This window comes from Sinocyclocheilus rhinocerous, unplaced genomic scaffold (assembly GCF_001515625.1).
Source record: "Sinocyclocheilus rhinocerous isolate Xijiao unplaced genomic scaffold, SAMN03320098_v1.1 scaffold1493, whole genome shotgun sequence".
Lineage (NCBI taxonomy): Eukaryota > Metazoa > Chordata > Actinopteri > Cypriniformes > Cyprinidae > Sinocyclocheilus > Sinocyclocheilus rhinocerous.
In genome coordinates, this window is record NW_015640467.1 from 468,147 (window position 1) to 489,886 (window position 21,740).

Genomic DNA, 21,740 nt, shown 5'->3' on the forward strand with positions numbered 1-21,740 from the left:
AATATGGGGTGCTGTGTGTACATTAATGAGGGAAAAAAATTAACTTAAATGATTTTAGCAAATGGCTGCAATATAACAAAGAGTGAAAAATTTAAGGGGGTCTGAGTACTTTCCGTACCCACTGTATATATATATATATATATATTATAATTTCAGTTACCATTTATTTTATCTGAAGTAACAAAAGTGTTAATGTTATAAATGTTATGAATATTAGATAAACACAACAAAATTACTAAATATTTTACTAAATTGAAAATTGAAAATACATACCAATTCATAATATTAATAAATGCTACAATATTGTCTTAATGATACTATAATTTCGTATTATATTATATTATTATAGTTTGTGCAATACCAAAATTTCTGTCATTGATTCCAGTAGTATTTTGCTATTTCTATCTGTATTGCTGATATTGTAGAAAGCTTGTTGTTGTTTTGTTTTTTTCAAAACATTCATACGTTTCTTTAGAAGTATATATTTTTTATGTATTTATTCATGCATTTCTTTTAAATTATTTATTTATTTTTAATTCATTAATTTATTTTTAATATAAATAATATAAATGTATTTGAAATGAAATGTGGTTGTTTTATCCACTTATTTCTTATATGTATATGTATATATATATTAGCATTGATTTACTGTAAATAAATTTCACTCTTTAAAAATGTTTCCATTTTGAAAACAGTAAATTACTTAAGTTTTCACAATCTATTAGGTCTCATTCATTAATAATTATGTGAATTATTTCCATTTACACCAAAAAAAAAAAAGTCCCAACCCTTTTTTTTCTTTTTTTTCCATTTACTCATTCATGTAGTTATTTATTTTACTGTGTGTGGCAGGAGTTTCTTGCATCTGGGTGCAGGTCTGAGCGTGGGTCTGAGTGGGCTGGTTTAGTTACCTGGTTTGAAAAAAATGTATAATAATAATAAAAATTTAGTTACTTGAAATAAAACAAACTTTAACTGAAATAAAATATTTTTAGTCGCCAATGCAGCATTTGTTTATTTTCATTTAATTTATCCTGATGTGCTAAAATAACTAAAATCTAAAACTGAAAAAAAAAAAAAAAAAAATATGTAAACAAAAATAGAACTAATAAAAATGGCAAAAACACAACAAAATTACTAAAACTTAACTAAAATTAAAATGACAGTAGAATATATAAAAATAAAAAACAATGTAATCTCAATTAACCTAAAGTAAGACTGGTTTCAGCCTGAAATCACCCATCTGCCAGTGCTTAAAGTATTATATTTTCTCCATGGTACATTTCTGATTTCAGTATGGGTGTTATTGGGACTGACTTCCTTAGTAAAAATAGAAAGTGTTATTGCTGTTTGTTTGATAATGGAATCTTCACTTATTACTATTCTCATTCAGTTTTTTGAAAGAACTAATCATAAGTATTAAACTTTTGTTGAAAAGAGTTCTGTTATTCTTCTAAGTTGTCAAATTTATGATTTTTGAAATTTATGACAATACATGCAACGTGCAGACAACCCCGCAGCCTTGCAGAATGTGATAGAAATGCCCTGGCAATCGATTAGCAGTGCTTTAAAACACCCTAGCAACGGCGAGTCTGTTCAGAAGTGTAAAACTCCAGCTTACTCATGTTTTGCTCTTTTGGTTTCACTACTGAACACTGCAGAAACATTGCAGGAGACGTGAATCATGCTGTTCGCTGAAGGCCGTTTCTGCAGAGTCAGGCGGCGTTGAGAAATTATGCAAGCTTATGCATCATGCAGTCTACACCTGATCACTTTCTTTTTGAAATCTGTATGATATTGGTAATGATTTTTGTATATTTTAGAGCTGGACTTGAGGGTATAGATACAACTATATTTAGTCGCTGTTTGAGTGCACTTTTATTGGGAAGTCAAATAATGTGACATTCATATTTCGATGCAGTTTTGTTATAATAATAAAGGAAATTGTGCGTGAAGAGTAAGCAGCTTGTGTGTGTCTGTGTGCAGCGTTGGGCGCGGCGTATGGCACAGCGAAGAGCGGCACGGGTATCGCTGCCATGTCCGTGATGCGTCCGGAGCTGATCATGAAGTCCATCATTCCTGTGGTCATGGCGGGAATCATCGCTATATACGGGCTGGTGGTGGCCGTCCTCATCGCCAACAGCATCTCAGACAAGATCACTCTGTACAAGTGAGTTGAACATATCATCACTTAAACTCTGATTCTGATCAGGGTTATTATAGGTAACTAAATCTAAAAAAAACAAACATTTTGTGCAGGTCTGAGCGTGGGTCTGAGTGGGCTGGCGGCTGGTTTTGCCATCGGCATCGTGGGAGACGCAGGCGTCCGTGGCACCGCTCAGCAGCCGCGCCTCTTCGTCGGTATGATCCTCATTCTGATCTTCGCTGAAGTTCTGGGTCTCTACGGCCTCATCGTAGCCCTGATTCTCTCAACCAAATAAACTGGCAGTCAGCATGCTGCGCTGCCAGACCGCAAGACGGGCACATGGAACAAAAAGGAAAAAAATAATAGGTACCTTAAAATTAGATTAATTGAGAGGTGGGGAAATAATCCTACACATTATAACAGGCTCTGCGTTTGGTTTTATCTCTGAAAGTGTACAGTCGTCTCAGTTTGATAGTTGAACATATCATCACTTAAACTCTGATTCTGATCAGGGTTATTATAGGTAACTAAATCTAAAAAAAACAAACATTTTTGTTACTTCAGATAAAATAAATGGATGTATATATATACAGTGGGTACGGAAAGTATTCAGACCCCCTTAAATTTTTCACGAAGTGTTTGTGAAGTGGAAAAACGCACTGGCGAATCTGTATGTGGAATGGAGTAGTTTTTGTTAGTGTCCTTTTTTGTTTTCCATTGATTTAATTTATTGAGAATATTGTTCATGAAAATGTACTTGAACCTCCTCAAATCCTTTGAATTTATATTTATATAAACATATAAATATATATATATAAATACAGATATATATATATATATATATAAGAATAGATCTGCACTGGCCGGGGTTCTGGCGAGTGCAGTTGTCTGGGAGTATTTCAGCTCGATGTGTGTATTTCTGGTTGTTTCCTCTGTATATCTGATGTTTGGTTGTATTAAAGGTGTGCGTGTGCCCCTCAACGGGTCTCACAACTGTAATTTCCACATGCCTGTGTTCCCTGTGCTTCTTCATCATCAGACGGCTCGTGTGAGTGTGTTCAGCTGTGTGTGTTTGTCTTCATTCTCAACCTTGAAAATAATTCACCAACAGCGCTGATACTGAGATACAGCTAAATGACCTTAACATCCCTGAAGCTTTTTTTTGTTTTTGAAAAATTGCTTGATTTTTCACAATCCATTACATGGTCTCATTTACTAACAATTATGTGGATTATTTCTATTTACACAAACAATTCTTGTTATCACAACACTTGCATACACACATGTATTTGGTCTTAACCTCATTCTAATGCAGTGGTTCTCAACCTTTTTTTAACATTTTCTCAAGTGTTCCTGAAAAATTTTTTTTTTCTTTAACAGAATCTGGGTGTAAAATTAAAATTAACATTTAATTTTGTGATTCTATAAGATTAAGATTCTGACTCGGGTATGTTTTTCAATAAAAACAATAGTTATTGAGGGGGTAATCATAGATCTATTATTTATAAGGTACCCCAGAGTATGTGGTACTTGTGGTTATTTGAAGAGTTTGAAAAGTCACTATATATTTTATATAATAAATATATATATTAGGACAAAAAAAAAAAAAAAATAATAAGAGACTAAATATTTGTTAAAATGGCATGGAAATAGTAGTGGAACAGGCCAAATGGCTTCCTTATTTTCAAACGGGGACAAAAAGGAGACCATTTCTTTTATATTCAGTATTTTTTATTCAAAGCTACACTCGTTTAAAACACATTGCATTAGCAATATACATATCTAGTATTCTCCAGATTTCAGATAGATTTTACAGATAAATCCTCTCATTACAAATGACATCAGATGAAACAGTAATGTGAAGAGTCATCTCAGTGTCTGTCGTGTATTGACCGTGTTCAGTCAGTGCTGTTTCAGGCATCCAGGCTGCTGAGGAGAGTGTTCACTATTTGACTGATGGCTGTGTACGTGCTGCTCTCTGGAAACGCCTGCAGGAAGTCCTGCCCCTCCTCTAAAGTCGCTGTCAAGTGCGGATCCAGCGGCACTGAGCCTACACACACACAATCAGTCAGTATACGTGTTTAAACAAAAAGGATGTGAAGTACAGTGGGGTTCAAAAGCCTGAGACCACCAGTTAAAACGCTTCTAAAACTGCATTTTTCTTATTAAATAACAACAAATAATTATATGTTAATTATTTATTGTAAATAATAATTCAAATTATTATAATAAATCATAAAGGTTGAAAATTTAACGAATTCAAGTATGTCCTAGTATTTGGTTTGTTTGACATGCACATGATCATGTTTTAAAGCATGTTTTGAGATGTTTCACAGAGCATCTTAAATTACAAATAATTGGAAATATTTAAAAAAATAAATAACATTTAAATTAATATATAAAAAAAAAAACCTATTTATTTCAAAACAGAGCAGAATCTTTAGTATTTCATGTTTTAGTATAGCATGTTTGTTTTAATTTTGCCTTCTCAGGTTGATCTTCAGTGTGACCTCAGACTTTTGGACCACACTATAGTCTCATCTATGCTGCACTCAAAACTCATTGAAATAAAACACAAAATGAGATGCTGTGCACCATCGAGTGGTGAGTGGTGGAACAACACAAGTGAAAAGTGTTGGTTGATCGGCACATTACCTAGAAACACAGATCCTGTGAGCTTGGCTAATTCCTCACCTCCACCTTTAGAGAAAATGTTAAAACTATTTTTTCAAAACAGAGCAGAATCTTTAGTATTTCATGTTTTAGTATAGCATGTTTGTTTTAATTTTGCTTACTCCAGTTGATCTTCAGTGTGACCTCAAGACTTTTGGACCACACAATAGTCTCATCTATGCTGCACTCAAAACTCATTGAAATAAAACACAAAATGAGATGCTGTGCACCATCGAGTGGTGAGTGGTGGAACAACACAAGTGAAAAGTGTTGGTTGATCGGCACATTACCTAGAAACACAGATCCTGTGAGCTTGGCTAATTCCTCACCTCCACCTTTAGAGAAAATGTTACTGCACTCCTGAAAAACACACATCAATGTTCAAATACAGATTGTTAGATGGCATTTTCCCGTACAGCTGTATGTGTTCGATACTCACAGAACAGTGTGGACACACAAAGCCGCTCATGTTCTCCACGATGCCCAGGATTTTCAGGGCTGTCTTCTTACAGAAGGTGATCTCGCGCCGCACATCTCCTGTAGACACTGCCTGACATTTGAAAAGGTTGTTAATGCATGTTATTCAGCAGACTAGAGATTTACAGTATCGTTATGTTCACCTGTGGTGTAGTGACCAGCACGGCCCCATCCACTCTGTGTTTGCGCAGGTTCTCGAGCACGGACAGGTGTTCGTCTGACGTCCCCGGGGGCGTGTCCACCAGCAGGACGTCCAGTTCGCCCCATGCCACATCACTGACAAACTGCCCAATCAGAGCTGAGGAAGAGACAAGGGATGTGAGACGTGAACACAACAGGTACCAAAGTTCAAAAGGTTAAATGGCAAAGGTCAGACCTGTTTTTTTGGGCCCCCTCCATATGACAGCCTCATTCGAATCCTCCAGCAGGAAGCCGATGGACATGATCGCGAGCTGCTGCTTGGGGTCTGCGTAGACAGGCACCCACCCCGCGTCACACTGATGCACCTCCGTCTTCTTCACGCACAGCATCCGCGGGATACTGGGCCCACACAGATCCACATCCAGGATACCCACCTGGAGACCAAAACAAACAACATCATGACGAATAGAATAGAATCTAGTAGATCAGACCATAATAGAATACAGCAGAACAGAGCAGATTAGAATAAATACAGCAGAATATATTAGAATAAACCAAAATAGAATAGAGCACAAAATAATAGAATAGAGCAGAAGAGAATGGAATAGTGCAGAATATAATATAATAGAGCAGAATATAATAGAGTAGACTGAAATATAATACAATAGAGCAGAACTGAATAAAACAGAATAGAGCAGAATAGAATAAAATAAAATGCAGCACAATATAATGGAATCTAGCATAATAGAATAGAGCACAATAGAATAGAATAGAGCGGCATATAATAAAATACAGCACAATATAACAGAATAAAGCATAACAGAATAGAGCAGAAGAGAATCGAATAGTGTAGAATATAATAGAGTAGACGGGAATATAATAGAATAGAGCAGAACTGAATAAAATACAGCACAATAGAATAGAGCGGCATATAATAAAATACAGCACAATATAACAGAATAAAGCATAATAGAATAGAGCAGAAGAGAATGGAATAGTGCAGAATATAATATAATAGAGCAGAATATAATAGAGTAGACTGAAATATAATACAATAGAGCAGAACTGAATAAAACAGAATAGAGCAGAATAGAATAAAATAAAATGCAGCACAATATAATGGAATCTAGCATAATAGAATAGAGCACAATAGAATAGAATAGAGCGGCATATAATAAAATACAGCACAATATAACAGAATAAAGCATAACAGAATAGAGCAGAAGAGAATCGAATAGTGTAGAATATAATAGAGTAGACGGGAATATAATAGAATAGAGCAGAACTGAATAAAATACAGCACAATAGAATAGAGCGGCATATAATAAAATACAGCACAATATAACAGAATAAAGCATAATAGAATAGAGCAGAAGAGAATGGAATAGTGCAGAATATAATATAATAGAGCAGAATATAATAGAGTAGACTGAAATATAATACAATAGAGCAGAACTGAATAAAACAGAATAGAGCAGAATAGAATAAAATAAAATGCAGCACAATATAATGGAATCTAGCATAATAGAATAGAGCACAATAGAATAGAATAGAGCGGCATATAATAAAATACAGCACAATATAACAGAATAAAGCATAACAGAATAGAGCAGAAGAGAATCGAATAGTGTAGAATATAATAGAGTAGACGGGAATATAATAGAATAGAGCAGAACTGAATAAAATACAGCACAATAGAATAGAGCGGCATATAATAAAATACAGCACAATATAACAGAATAAAGCATAATAGAATAGAGCAGAAGAGAATGGAATAGTGCAGAATATAATATAATAGAGCAGAATATAATAGAGTAGACTGAAATATAATACAATAGAGCAGAACTGAATAAAACAGAATAGAGCAGAATAGAATAAAATAAAATGCAGCACAATATAATGGAATCTAGCATAATAGAATAGAGCACAATAGAATAGAATAGAGCGGCATATAATAAAATACAGCACAATATAACAGAATAAAGCATAACAGAATAGAGCAGAAGAGAATCGAATAGTGTAGAATATAATAGAGTAGACGGGAATATAATAGAATAGAGCAGAACTGAATAAAATACAGCACAATAGAATAGAGCGGCATATAATAAAATACAGCACAATATAACAGAATAAAGCATAATAGAATAGAGCAGAAGAGAATGGAATAGTGCAGAATATAATATAATAGAGCAGAATATAATAGAGTAGACTGAAATATAATACAATAGAGCAGAACTGAATAAAACAGAATAGAGCAGAATAGAATAAAATAAAATGCAGCACAATATAATGGAATCTAGCATAATAGAATAGAGCACAATAGAATAGAATAGAGCGGCATATAATAAAATACAGCACAATATAACAGAATAAAGCATAACAGAATAGAGCAGAAGAGAATCGAATAGTGTAGAATATAATAGAGTAGACGGGAATATAATAGAATAGAGCAGAACTGAATAAAATACAGCACAATAGAATAGAGCGGCATATAATAAAATACAGCACAATATAACAGAATAAAGCATAATAGAATAGAGCAGAAGAGAATGGAATAGTGCAGAATATAATATAATAGAGCAGAATATAATAGAGTAGACTGAAATATAATACAATAGAGCAGAACTGAATAAAACAGAATAGAGCAGAATAGAATAAAATAAAATGCAGCACAATATAATGGAATCTAGCATAATAGAATAGAGCACAATAGAATAGAATAGAGCGGCATATAATAAAATACAGCACAATATAACAGAATAAAGCATAACAGAATAGAGCAGAAGAGAATCGAATAGTGTAGAATATAATAGAGTAGACGGGAATATAATAGAATAGAGCAGAACTGAATAAAATACAGCACAATAGAATAGAGCGGCATATAATAAAATACAGCACAATATAACAGAATAAAGCATAATAGAATAGAGCAGAAGAGAATGGAATAGTGCAGAATATAATATAATAGAGCAGAATATAATAGAGTAGACTGAAATATAATACAATAGAGCAGAACTGAATAAAACAGAATAGAGCAGAATAGAATAAAATAAAATGCAGCACAATATAATGGAATCTAGCATAATAGAATAGAGCACAATAGAATAGAATAGAGCGGCATATAATAAAATACAGCACAATATAACAGAATAAAGCATAACAGAATAGAGCAGAAGAGAATCGAATAGTGTAGAATATAATAGAGTAGACGGGAATATAATAGAATAGAGCAGAACTGAATAAAATACAGCACAATAGAATAGAGCGGCGACCAAAACAAACAACATCATGACGAATAGAATAGAATCTAGTAGATCAGACCATAATAGAATACAGCAGAACAGAGCAGATTAGAATAAATACAGCAGAATATATTAGAATAAACCAAAATAGAATAGAGCAGAAGAGAATGGAATAGTGCAGAATATAATATAATATAATAGAGCAGAATATAATAGAGTAGACTGAAATATAATACAATAGAGCAGAACTGAATAAAACAGAATAGAGCAGAATAGAATAAAATAAAATGCAGCACAATATAATGGAATCTAGCATAATAGAATAGAGCACAATAGAATAGAATAGAGCAGCATATAATAAAATACAGCACAATATAACAGAATAAAGCATAACAGAATAGAGCAGAAGAGAATCGAATAGTGTAGAATATAATAGAGTAGACGGGAATATAATAGAATAGAGCAGAACTGAATAAAATACAGCACAATAGAATAGAGCGGCATATAATAAAATACAGCACAATATAGTAGAATAAAGCCTAATAGAATAGAGCAGAATAGAATAGAGCAGCACAGAACAGAATAGAATAAAGCAGAATAGAATATAGCAGAATAGTAAAAAAGAACATAAAAGAATAGAGCTGAATATAATAGAATAGAGCAGAATATAGCAGATTATAATACAGCACAATATAACAGAATAAAGCATAATGTAATAGAACACAATAGAATAGATCACAATGTAATACAACAGATCTGCATAGAACTGAATAGAGCACAATAGAATAGATTAAACAGATCAGAATAGAATAGAGCAGAATTTAATATAACAGCAGCATAGAACTGAATAGAGCAAAATATAATATAATAGAATTGTGAACAGCACAATAGAACAGAATAAAGCAGAAGAGAATAGAGCAGAATAGAATCAAGTAAAACAGAATATAAAAGAATAGAGCACAATATAACAGAATAGATCTGCATTGAATTGAATAGAGCAGAATAACAGATGAAATGGAGCACGATAGAATAGAAGAGAGCAGCACAGAATTAAAAGGAGCACAATACAATAGAATAGAACAGAACAGAATCAAATAGAATAGAATTCAGTGGTATTTCACCTTCTTGCCCGCATGTATGAGCGCCAGGGCGAGTTCAGTGGTGATGGTGCTCTTCCCCACTCCACCTTTACCAGACAGAACCAGAACCACGTGCTTCACCTCAGCCAGACTCCCTTTCTCTGAGAGACATGTGAGAACATGACGTTTCTATTTAATTCACCCATTTATAGATATTTAGATATTGTGTTGTCTTTACTGTTTATTTAGACCCCTTACAAAAATACTGCAGTGGTACAGTGATGCTATAATGTAATATCATAGTACTTGGATATATACCATGATTACCATAATTGTGAACCAATGGAAGTCCAAAGAATAGCATCATAAAAGATGTCCAACAAAAACATTGTATTTCCAATCTGTGTCCAAAAACATGACATTATTTTGGTTCATATACAGCAGGGTTTCTGCAGACATTAACAAGTTAAATTTAAGACTTTTTAAGACCTTTTTAATACCACCTTATATGAAATTTAAGACCTAAACCTGTAATGGAAATACACATTTTATTACATGCATATATGTAATATTTAACGTGTATAAATTAAAAAGAAAACAAAATATAATTGCTGTAATAAATGGTATTTATAACTACGATATACAGCAAACTTTTAATGTCAGCAGACAATATTAAATAAAATATAACAAAATATCCCCGCAAAATAACTGCATCACTGAGATTTTTGGTGGAGTAAACAATTTATTCTGAAGCAATATTTTCATCAGTGTTCTATCAGCTTTTACATACTTAAATCTGCATATTTACCTTTACAAACGCCTATTTTTTAACTTTTTTAGATGTATGCATCATCTTTCATGTCAAATTATTACAATTTATCAATAAATTCAATATACACTATAGGGCTGCTATTAATCTTTTCCAATAACTTTAAATAGATTTTTACCTTTTATGGGCATTTTACCTTTATAAAGCCATTTTTCTATAAGTGTGCATTATCTTTTGAGTCAAATTCTTACATTTAATCAGTGAATAACAATAATAAGACATTTGGGCTGTTAGCAAGCAAATGAAATCAGTATAAACAAAATTAATCTTTGCAATCCAGACATAAGCTGCATCTGAAGTGGCATTTAGATGTATTTACACACAGTTTAATGCAGGACATGAATGCATTTAACCTGCAGTTACAAATGCATAAATAATATAGAACAATGTAACGTTAAGGGGCGGTCACACTGCACTTTTCGTTCCATTGACTTCCATTCATACGCATGTGAATGCGTCAGACCAGAAACGCAAGCTCATGCAAAAAATTCTGCATTTCGCTGCGTTCCAAAGTTCAAGTTTGGTGAACTCTGACCTGCGAATTCGCATCACGTGAAGACGTGTGACCAGTAGAAGATCGATACGTCACTGCGTGACCTCTCTGTACAGAAATTCAAAAATGGCGCTATTTTATATTTTAGCCGTAGTGCAGCGTCCTATTTTATATAATACATCTTTAAAAGATTATAAAAATCAAATAAAAAAAGAAGCTGCATGGTTTGCGGTGTCAATGGAAACAGGAACAGACGATATATATAGAAAGAGAGAGTACAATATAATTACACACAAGTGTATTATTATTAAATTACTTAATGTTGTTCGTTATTTTATATTTATATTTTCATTTTAAAATTAATTTTGAACACCTCAAGAACTTATAAAATGACCTATTTAAAGGGAAAAATCTACAGCACTTAAAGCACAGCACTTAAAAATGTTATATATATATATATATATATATATGTACAGTCAAACCAAAATTTATTCAGACACCTTGAACATTTCATTCATTAATACAGTTTATTCACTATAGTTTAAAAAATGGTAATAATTAAATAAAGTATGACAGAGCCGAAAGTACTCCTTGTGGCGATCCTCATCCAGCCGAAGCTCCTGAATTAAAGAATGGAACTGTCCCCGCTCATTCCCAGTCCGTAGAATAGGGTGAACCCACAGCCTTCTCCTTTCCAGACGCTTTTCGACGCCGTCACAAAAGACACAGTACAAGCACATCGGAATCCATGTTGTGATTTTTTTTATTTTTTATTGCATGAATCCATGTTGTGATATAACTGAGGGGAAACCTTGGCGCGTGATGACATATCCTGCTCCCGCCCACATTCGCAGCGGCGTCCGAAATAATTTCGCACGTTCAAAGTCTAGTGTGACCGCCCCTTTAGACTTCACGTAATGCGTGCACTCTGTAGGTGCTTTGAATGTTTGTTTTTTTTGCGTCTTGAGAATATTGAGTAAAATAGCTCACTTGTCATGGTTTTATTCAACTATATCATGTTATGAATAAACGAAACATTTTGAATTTTTACCTCAGTGTGTTTCTTCTGAGTTTATGTGTGCTGTCACGCTCATTTGTTCTGAAGTCTCGAGACAAACAGAGTGAGCCTCAGCAGCGCGAGCTTGTATTCTGTATTCTGCTAACTTACTGCGATTCTCTCTGATGACGCAGCAACTTACCGCGGGTCTGTCCAATGATTGTAAAGTCATTAGGTTCGTCAGACTTAAGATATTTTAGCGGTAATGAGACCAAAAATAATTAAGACCCATCGAATCCGAATTTAAGACATTTTAAGGCCTTATATTAAGAAAACGTTATTTAAGACTTTTTAAGGACCCGCGGACACCCTGTATACAAAACAGTTTTACCATGCTAACGTTACATGTCCAAACATGGTATTATCCTGTTACTGTTTATTATTTTTATTTCAAAATGCCTGTATTATTGCATTTATCTTTCGTTTATTCTGTTGCATTTTATGACAACGTAAATGAACAGTTGTGAAGTGATTCAGTAGTATTCGATAAACATCTGTTAATGAAAAAGTCTTGCTGATCGCTGCGATCACACTCACCGCTGCTGTCCATGTTGCCTTCGTCTTCTTCTTCTTCTTCTTCTTCTTCTTCTTCTTCTTCTTGTTGCTTTACGGCGGATCGCAGATCCGCAATACGTCAAATGACGTTCTGCGTTTTTGATCCCGCCTAAGAGCAAGCTCGTCCAATCAGACACAAGAGTGCGACGCATCTGCCGTTACTATTGGTCATTTAGCCGCCCCTGTTATAATTCTAAAAAACTAGTATTTAAAGTTTCCAGTCGGGTTTGAAATATTCACACATAATTATTAATTATTATTTTTTATTCATATTGTTTTATATTAATCGCTGCATATACTTATAGTTTCCTGATTAAATAATGTCAGGCACAGTTTGAGCATTAGTGAAGAATAATTCATTAGTTTATGTTTTACCACGTCACTGATGCTTGCATGTTGGTCTGTAGGTCAGATAATTTGTCGTTTAAGGTAAAGTTGACGGAAAGCCAGCGCGGACTGATCCTTAAAGCGGCCTTTAATGAGGATGATAGACAGACCGACCTGTTCCGTCTGCTAGGAGTCCTACTATGGCGAAGGCTTTACATAATGAATATTAACTACATAACAAGACGTTTGCGCAGTCTGGCTATCCGATTGGCTGAAAATGAGACGAAGTAAGTAGGCGCTACTCAGCCAGCCAATGAAATTACAACTCATGGATATTAATTAGGCTCAGTGACTAAACGCTCCAGTGCGTCGACCGCTTGACCTAATTAATATTCATGAGCTAGAACTTTTCCGTAGTATGATTGATGAGTGGCCGGTGTTGTGTTGTGTGTGTGGTGTGTGAAGATGTAGGTCACCAAACTAACACCTGCTATATCACTTACAGCAGTTCCTGATGGAAACGCGTGTTTAGAGCAGAGGGAATACACTCTACGGAAACGTAACGAGGTATGTGAGTTTATGTTAATTATGTTATCACAAAGTTGTAAAAGTAGTGATTTCTGAAAGTCCATTTTGTGAAATGACTCTTGGTGCAGTCAGGTGTTTACAGTGGATAGCAGTCTAAAAATGTTGTCAAGTATGTAAACACGTTTTCCTGTTGATATATTAATATAATAATTATATCAATAGGGCCTATAATAATAATAATAGTGATTTATTATAATAACTCTAACTTAATGGTGTTGGTTGAAGAGATTTTAACCCCTCCAAATGTGTAAAGTGCTTTGAGTGACAAGAAAAGCTCTACATTAATGTAATTTATTATTAATAATAATAATAATCATAACAATAACTATTATCATTATTATAACAGTTGATATGTTATAATCATATTTGATTATTATTGGTTTGGAGTATTAAAGTATTATGATAATATTCAGAATAAGGGTCTATTAGTATATAATATATTAGGAATTGTTGTAATTAGTACAATTAGTATTGCTATTATTTTATTCATGTTGGAGGTTTAGGGAATTTGTTTTCAGTGTTTTTTTTATAGGATTCATATTTAAATGATGGTGCTGCTTTACTAACTGATATTCACTATGTAATTGTTGATGTGAATAATAGCAGCAACAAGTCGGCATAGTCAACATGAATTTTCAAGCAGTGTGGCATGGAGTATTTGAACTATGTTATGCATTTGACTAATTATTGTATTAATGTAATTATTATTCATTTTGTTTTATGAGCTCATATTAATTGATTATGTGAAGTATTAGTACTGAAAAAAAAATCACAATGCAGGACTATGTAAGTGTAAAACATTGCTTTTACGCAATCTTGTTTGTTATGAATACGCTGTTTGCATGAGAAATGTGCTCATGCCAGCGTAATGCAAATTTATTGCACCATTGCATTTCCCAGAAGCACACAAGTAAAGATGGGCCAGTTGGTCAGCTCCGGGGCGGTGCAGGGATCCAGGGCAAAATTCTCATTTTGGATACACATTATCCATCAATTAGCGAACACCTGGCCATGTCACGTACACATTAAGACAGAATCAATCAAAGCCTTTTGAACCAATTATACACTGAGGTATAGAAACATCTGAAATGCAATCATAACCTATAACCGTTAAGAAATCAGATTTATATGGAAATGCCATTTTCTGTGTTTATGCATGTGCAGTGAGCTCAGTATTTACACTCTTAAAAATGCTGGATTAAATATAACCCAGCGCTGGGTTAAAACAACCCAATAGCTGAGTTTGACCCTTTTTAACCCAGCATTTTTTAGAGTGTGTAAAGAGCGTTTTCTGCTTTGCCAGCCTGTTCTGGTGATGCTTTTTAAAGTTTCTTCACCCTCCTGGGCTGTTTTGAAAACTCCTACAGTGTAAACATCAGAGCGATCTGAGCAGGTCACATGGAGCATGTAAGACTAGAGTCTCGGATTGCCAGCCGTGGCATATGGAGCAATCAGAAGTAGGTACAGTGTCAGCCGAGGCAGTCTGTCAGTGAAAAACAAGTTCATGGCAAAGCCTGACATCTGTGAGTCAGCAGCTACAGGAAGTGATGCTGAGAAAATTACAGATCAGCTGCAGTGCTACTGACAAACCCTTTACATACATAGATAGATAGATAGATAGATAGACAAATACAGTCAGATGTATAGACAAACAAACAGACAGATAGAAAGATAGACAGACAAATAGATAGGCAGACAGACAGAGATGGATAGACAGACAGACAAATAAATAGATAGATAGATAGACAGACAGGCAGATAGACAGAAGGATGGATGTAAAAAATAATAGCCTCATTCTGTTCTTGTGTTCCAGGAATGTCTGGGAATAAGTATGTTGTTAGTGAGAATGTCCCGGAGACTGAAGCCACACCCCTCACGACGACCCTCGGCCCAGAAGAGAAGCAGGCTGTGGGATCACAGGTGAGCGTGACTTCTGTCCTTACAAGCTCTGCTTATTTCTGTCGGGTTATTTTGAGCTAACTAGCACTAATTTTACATTACCTGGGCAACCGGCCAATCAGAGTCTCAAATGAACGGTTTACAGTGACTGCTTTAAATCAGCTTCTCACACATGAAGATAATCACACATCTTGATGGGTATAAAACCGACTTTGTTCTTTTTCTTAATGAAAAATATAATTTATTAGTAATTTCTTTTGATTTTAAAATATAGCCTGGACATTTCTGTCATCATTGTCTGGTTTTGTTTGTGTGGTCAGTCGGAGTACGAGCCGGTGACGGTGTGTGTGCCAGCGGAGCTGCCGCCGGTGGTGCCCGTGACGGGCGAGTCGTTCTGCCAGTGTCCAGCTCAAACAGAGCTCAGCTCAGACGCCCAGATCAGCCCCTACACCCTCAGCTGCACCTGCGGAGAGGAAGAGCAGGGTGAGATTCATTACATTTCATCAAGCATTTGGACACTAAAGAAAACAGAAAACAGCATACGGAGCTGACTTGAGAAATGTGGTTTGCACTTTGTCATACATGACCTTTCAAAAGTTTGGGGTCAGTGAGATTTTTATTCAGCAAGGACGCATTAAATTGATAAAAATTATCATTTACAATGTTAAAAAAGATTTCTATTTCAAATAAAGGCTGTTCTTTTGAAGTTTCTGTTCATCAAAGAATCCTGAAAGAAATGTTTCTTAAGCAGCAGATCATCATATTCGAATGATTTCTGAAGATCATGCGACACTGAAGACTGGAGTAATGATGCTGAAAATTCAGCTTTGATCACAGAAATAAATTACATTTTAAAATATAATACGAAATGGCTATTTTAAATTGTAAAAATATTTTACAATATTACTGTTTTTACTGTATTTTTGATCAAATAAATGCAGCCTTGATGAGCATAAGAGAATTCTTTCAAAAATATTTAAATTAATTAATATTTACTGACCCCACAAACTGTTGGACGGTAGTGTAAATAAAATAAATAGCTAAAAAATATCCATCCATTTATATCACAAAGCACTTATGATCTTTAACTATGACATGCAGTCTTAAGTATAGAATAATCCATTTGGTTTATATCCAAATAACTAAAAGTAGACATTAGAAATACAAACATCTAAGAATATTGTTTTAAAACATTATAAAAAGGGTCAGAAATGAACCAAAAATATTTTTTAATTAAGTAAAAAAATTTTCAGAATAAGAATTTATTTCAATTAAATAATTAATTATACATTTTTGACATAAGAGACAACACACTGCCGATTTTATTCGATTAGAAAAGCATTAACTCATCAAAAATGCAACTGCTATGTGAAAAAATCAACCTACTTATAAACAGTCAGCTACAGAACAGTAGGAAAATACTGCCATTTAATAATAAAAAAAAAATAATAATAATTGAATAATGCTGTGTTTTTCCACAATGAAGATTTGAAATCATGGTTCTTTGTGTTTGTCATTGTGTTAAGGGTGTGATTGGGTTTGGGACGAGGAGAGCAAATCATCCTCGGTGTCTCTGAGCTGCTCTGACCGGAGGAAGGTGATCTTCCACTCGGAGTACAGCTGTGGAACCGCCGCCATCAGGGGAGCCAAGCCTCTCAGCGACGGACAGCACTTCTGGGAAATCAAGATGACATCTCCCGTCTACGGCACAGATATGGTGAGATACGGTTGAGCGGCCATATTGAGCATTGCATTTTTCCCCATTCAAAACTATACGAGCTTTGGATACGGTGACTGGATCAAGCGGCAACCTCCCGCTCTCTCTCGTGAAGCCAACAAGGAAGTGACTTAAACTGTAATTCATCAACTGGCCGCTAGAGGCTGGCTGCAAAAGGGAGTCAATCCCATAGACTCCCCATGTTAAAATGCTCAACTTTACAGCAGAAAAAAACATGTTTACAGCCTGGTTCAAAAAATTATTTTGGTCTATATAGCTAATTTTGCCCTTCATGACAACTGTGAGGCGGGTGAATTTTTTTATAACTCATCCGTTTAAATTATATTAAGCCTTAAAGTTCTGCATAATTAAGGGCGTGGCCACTTGAGTGACAGGTGGATTGCCGCTGCTGTCACCGGCGTCGAGCTAGGTGGGCGTGGCTTCAGCAACCTGCTCCCGCCTCTTTGCCCATTTTCGATTATCCGGGAGTGACGCGCGGTGACGCGCTGCCAAGATGGCGACGGCCGCCTCCGCCCACTTTTGAGCTTCAAAAACTATCTTCGGAAATCTACGGGTGACGTCACGGACACTACGTCCATGTTTTTATACAGTCTATGGACTGGATGTACAAAGACACTAAACTACAATACTGACCATATATCAAGATAAGATTAACAATGTTAATAATAAGTATGTTTTATGAAGTCTTAGTAAGAGTGGATGTATTTTGTGTGTTTATACGAGTACAGATGGTTGGTGTCGGGACATCAGAAGTGAACCTGGATCAGTTCAAACATAGTTTCTGCAGTCTGTTGGGCACAGATGAGGACAGCTGGGGTCTGTCCTACACAGGTGAGGTCAGAGGTCATGTGACCCCTGCATTCTATTCAGTTAAATCAGTATTATTCATTTAAATACATGAAAAAACCTGCATGTCTGTGTATAAAAAAAGATCCATTATATGTCATTTTAGATATACGCTACAATTCAAAAGTTTGAGGTCAGTAAGATTAATACTTTTATTAATAAGGACACATTAAATTGATCACAAGTGACGTAAAAGACATTTATAATGTTATAATAGAGTTCTATTCCAAATAAATGCTGTTATTTTTAACTTTGTATTCATCAAAGAATCCTGAAAAATAAAATGTATCATGGTTTCCACAAAAATATGAAGCAGCACAACTGTTTTCATTACTGATAATAATATTAGAATGATTTCTGAAGATCATGTGACACTGAAGACTGCAGTAATGATGCTGAAAATTCAGCTTTGATCACCGGAATAAATTACATTTTACAATATATTCAAATAGAAAGGGGTTATTTGAAATTGTAATATTATTTCACTATATTACTGTTTTTACTGTATTTTTAATCAAATAAATGCAGCCTTGGAGAGCAGTAGAAACTTCATTCAAAAACATAAAAAAATGACCAATCCCACATTGTTCATTGTTTTTTTATTTATTTTGTTTTTATAGTTTTACAATAACAAAACCGTGGTACAGGTGTCTCAGGCAGTATATACAGTCATCTGTCATACAATCCATCATACAGTCATACAATGGTAGTTCAAGAGTCGAGTGAAGGGCAATAGCACCAAACTAAACAAGAGTCAAGAAATAAAGACAATCAACAAACATTCTCAAGGAAATTCCAAAGAGGGGACCAGACACGCCAAAAATCATTAGACGTATTTATGTGTTTTTAACTCTGTCTTCATCTACATTTATCATGGGTCAGGTCACTTGCACCATAAGGGGTCAAAGGTGAACTTTTCATCACGGTTCGGTCAAGGGTCCATAATCGGGGTTCATCTGGACAGCTGGCACGGCACCCTGAGCTTCTACAAGAACCGCCGCTGCATCGGTAAGACATGCATGCACTCTTTCCTGTCCTGCATGAATGTATACAATACAATCTTTCTTATTCTTCCTTTTTCATCTCCATCTATCTATCTATCTATCTATCTTTGGTTCTGTCAGGCATAGCAGCTACTCACTTGCAGAATAAGCGTCTGTATCCGATGGTGTGTTCGACTGCGGCCAAGAGCAGCATGAAACTGATCCGTTCACATTCTGCGCCCACAACATTACAGTACCTGTGCTGCATGCAGCTGCGCAAAATGCTGCCCAACTGCGCAGACGCTCTGCACGTGCTGCCACTGCCGCCGGGTCTGCGTCCGCTGCTGTCTAAGCAGCTGGGATGGGTGCTGACCCTCGGCTGCGCAGACGCCTGCGCACACAACAGGGAAGACAAGGCCACACAAACAGAAGATGGCGACTATGATGAATACATGAGCCCCTTTCCTTCCCACAATCCCTCTGACACTGAACGCGTCTTTATTTCTAGTTCCTTCTCTGATAACCCTGGCTCTTACCGCGGTAAAGATGAGCCTCTTGATTCTGCCTCCATATATCCTACTTCCTCTCCAGATGATGCACAATATCAAGAAACCGTCTCCATAATGGATGTTACCTGTTACCTCGATTTCCCCTCACCTTCTGACCTCTTCTGTGGCTCTGCCTCCAGCCCTGACCACAATTCCCTCCCTGACCCTAAATTCCAGCAGGTATCTGCTTCCTGTCCTTGCTGCGACTCGCCGGGATCTGCTTCCAGTGACGGCTGTAAGGGAAATGATGCCAGTTCTGTGTGTAAACCGGAACACACCGGTTCTTGCATTCTATGCTCCTCCTACACTCCACCAGGCCATGCCTCCTTATGGCCTGACTCCACCTCTGAGAGTGACTCGGATGACTTCTCTTCAGAGCTCGAGACGTACCAGAGGAAACGCTGCCGCTGGACATGAGACACACCACGTTTACATGTAAATCACAGGTCAAAGGTCACATTTAATGGCAGAGTTCATGGTTACTCACCCTCATGTTGTTCCAAACTCGTTTGAGGAAGGTTGCTTGATTAGCTGAAATCGTGATATTGCTTAGTGCGATTATAAAATCGCAAAGTCTGCGATTTAATTAAATATATGTCAGGAAAAGAGAATTTAAGAGAAGCACTTATAAACTAGCTGTTGTCTGCAAAAAAGGAGCTTTAAAGGCTCTTTTTGCTTTTCTGCCCAAATAAAAGCTTAATGATTTAACAAATTTTTCGCCAAATTGTGCACGCCTACAAACAGTCAAAATAGTTTAAAATAGCATTTTAAACCACAAATTTCAAATTTGAATTTGAAAAAAAATTTTGTGCAGCCCAAAGGTATGAGGCTTTCTTTTCTTCTTAAAGAATCTTAACATCTCATTTTTGTGTCCTACAGAAAAACATGAGGGTAAGTAAATGACATTGTCATTCTTAAACGAGCACATCCTACAGTTCAACTCAAACCGCTCGTCCTCATCCCTTGCCAAACTATCAAAATTCATTCACTGGACTTGTTGTGAATTATAACCTTCGTGAGATCCAGTGAATCAGTGGCTTTATTTCTTAGTAATCTGTGTCTTTTTCCATTAATTCATTATTCAGGGTTCAGGATGGGGTTAAAGGTTTAAATTTCTCATAAACTTGCTCTTTTCCAGTGCCAATGTTTCCAGTCAGGTGACCCTTGTTTTGAGACGTTTTATCTTATATATTAAGGTAGATCAACACATGCCAAACATCTTTTGCAGCAGTATTATTCAAATATTATAGTCATCAGTTGTTTGAAACCTCAATTCCAGCAGATTAGTTCTGTAAATACTCTCTATATAGGCACTGTACAGTATCTCCAGTATTTGTGTTAATTTGCTCAGACTTATAGAGAGACGAGCTCACGAAAAACCTCCTGTGCTGTAGAGCCTGTTAATAAGTCTATTAATTACAGTATTTTATCATAATTCAATATCATAGAGCTACAGCTCTGCTATGACACCTAAATACATTTCTGATTTGATAAACACTGTAGATTGTGTATTTTCAGATATGACGGTGTATTTATTCACTTAACTTTTATTGATTCGTTTAACCTCCCCTCTCTTATTATTAATATTTGATTATGATTTATAATATACTCTCTATTTATGAGTGAATGATTTTGTACTCTTTTGCATGTTTTCTTACTGATTACATTGTTTTGAGGTAAAAAAAAATAAACAACAAAAAAGCTCATTTCATAATTGCATGTTTTTTCAAGTATCTAATTTGCTCTTTTTAATTTGTGTTTCACCAATATTAAACTTCTGAGCATAACACATCCCAACTGTGTTTGTTGAATTGGATTTTATTTTTCTATTTTGTTTTCATTTAAATTGTAGTCAAAGTTTTAGTGTTTTGTTCTGGTTTTGTCATTTTTATTAGTTTCTTTTTTATGTATATATCTGTATAGTTTTTATTACATTTTTCATTGTTAGTTTTAAATAAATTAGTACATTTTTAGTTCTTTTTAGTATTTTAAATGACATTTTTAGTACTTTAAATGAAAATGAGAAATTGTTGCCTTGGCATCTAGCTGGCTGATTTTTTTTTTTAAAGTTTTATATAATATATAAAGTATATATATATATATATATATATAAAATATT

General features: G+C 35.1%; 3 protein-coding genes and 1 long non-coding RNA gene across 4 annotated transcripts in view; 2 read left to right on the forward strand and 2 right to left on the reverse strand.

Annotated features, from left to right (window-relative positions):
• Positions 1-2,620, forward strand: part of LOC107753042 (V-type proton ATPase 16 kDa proteolipid subunit-like) — an 11,728-nt gene extending 9,108 nt beyond the window's left edge. Inside the window, 2 exon segments of the mRNA XM_016569147.1 lie at positions 1,987-2,187; positions 2,254-2,620. Of these exon segments, the coding sequence (XP_016424633.1) occupies positions 1,987-2,187; positions 2,254-2,441 (389 nt within the window). The 3' untranslated portion in view covers positions 2,442-2,620.
• A 1,215-nt stretch (positions 2,621-3,835) lies between these two features.
• Positions 3,836-12,776, reverse strand: nubp2 (nucleotide binding protein 2 (MinD homolog, E. coli)). The gene is made up of 7 exons (XM_016569133.1): positions 12,675-12,776; positions 9,801-9,919; positions 5,673-5,871; positions 5,440-5,594; positions 5,259-5,369; positions 5,110-5,179; positions 3,836-4,196 (listed from the first exon to the last, which is right to left on the reverse strand). The coding sequence occupies exons 1-7, from the start codon at positions 12,685-12,687 to the stop codon at positions 4,060-4,062; spliced, it is 804 nt and encodes a 267-aa protein (XP_016424619.1). The 5' UTR covers positions 12,688-12,776; the 3' UTR covers positions 3,836-4,059.
• Positions 12,777-13,468: 692 nt separating this feature from the next.
• LOC107753021 (SPRY domain-containing SOCS box protein 3-like) lies at positions 13,469-20,194 on the forward strand. Its single transcript, XM_016569121.1, has 7 exons — positions 13,469-13,586; positions 15,421-15,527; positions 15,827-15,989; positions 17,033-17,223; positions 17,973-18,075; positions 18,973-19,098; positions 19,215-20,194. Exons 2-7 carry the CDS (start codon positions 15,423-15,425, stop codon positions 20,036-20,038), a joined length of 1,512 nt encoding a protein of 503 aa, XP_016424607.1. The 5' UTR covers positions 13,469-13,586; positions 15,421-15,422; the 3' UTR covers positions 20,039-20,194.
• Positions 20,195-20,374: 180 nt separating this feature from the next.
• Positions 20,375-21,186, reverse strand: LOC107753043 (uncharacterized). Its single transcript, XR_001641426.1, has 2 exons — positions 21,002-21,186; positions 20,375-20,921 (listed from the first exon to the last, which is right to left on the reverse strand). It is a non-coding gene; the product is annotated as an uncharacterized LOC107753043 (long non-coding RNA).
• Between the last annotated feature and the right edge of the window lie 554 nt (positions 21,187-21,740).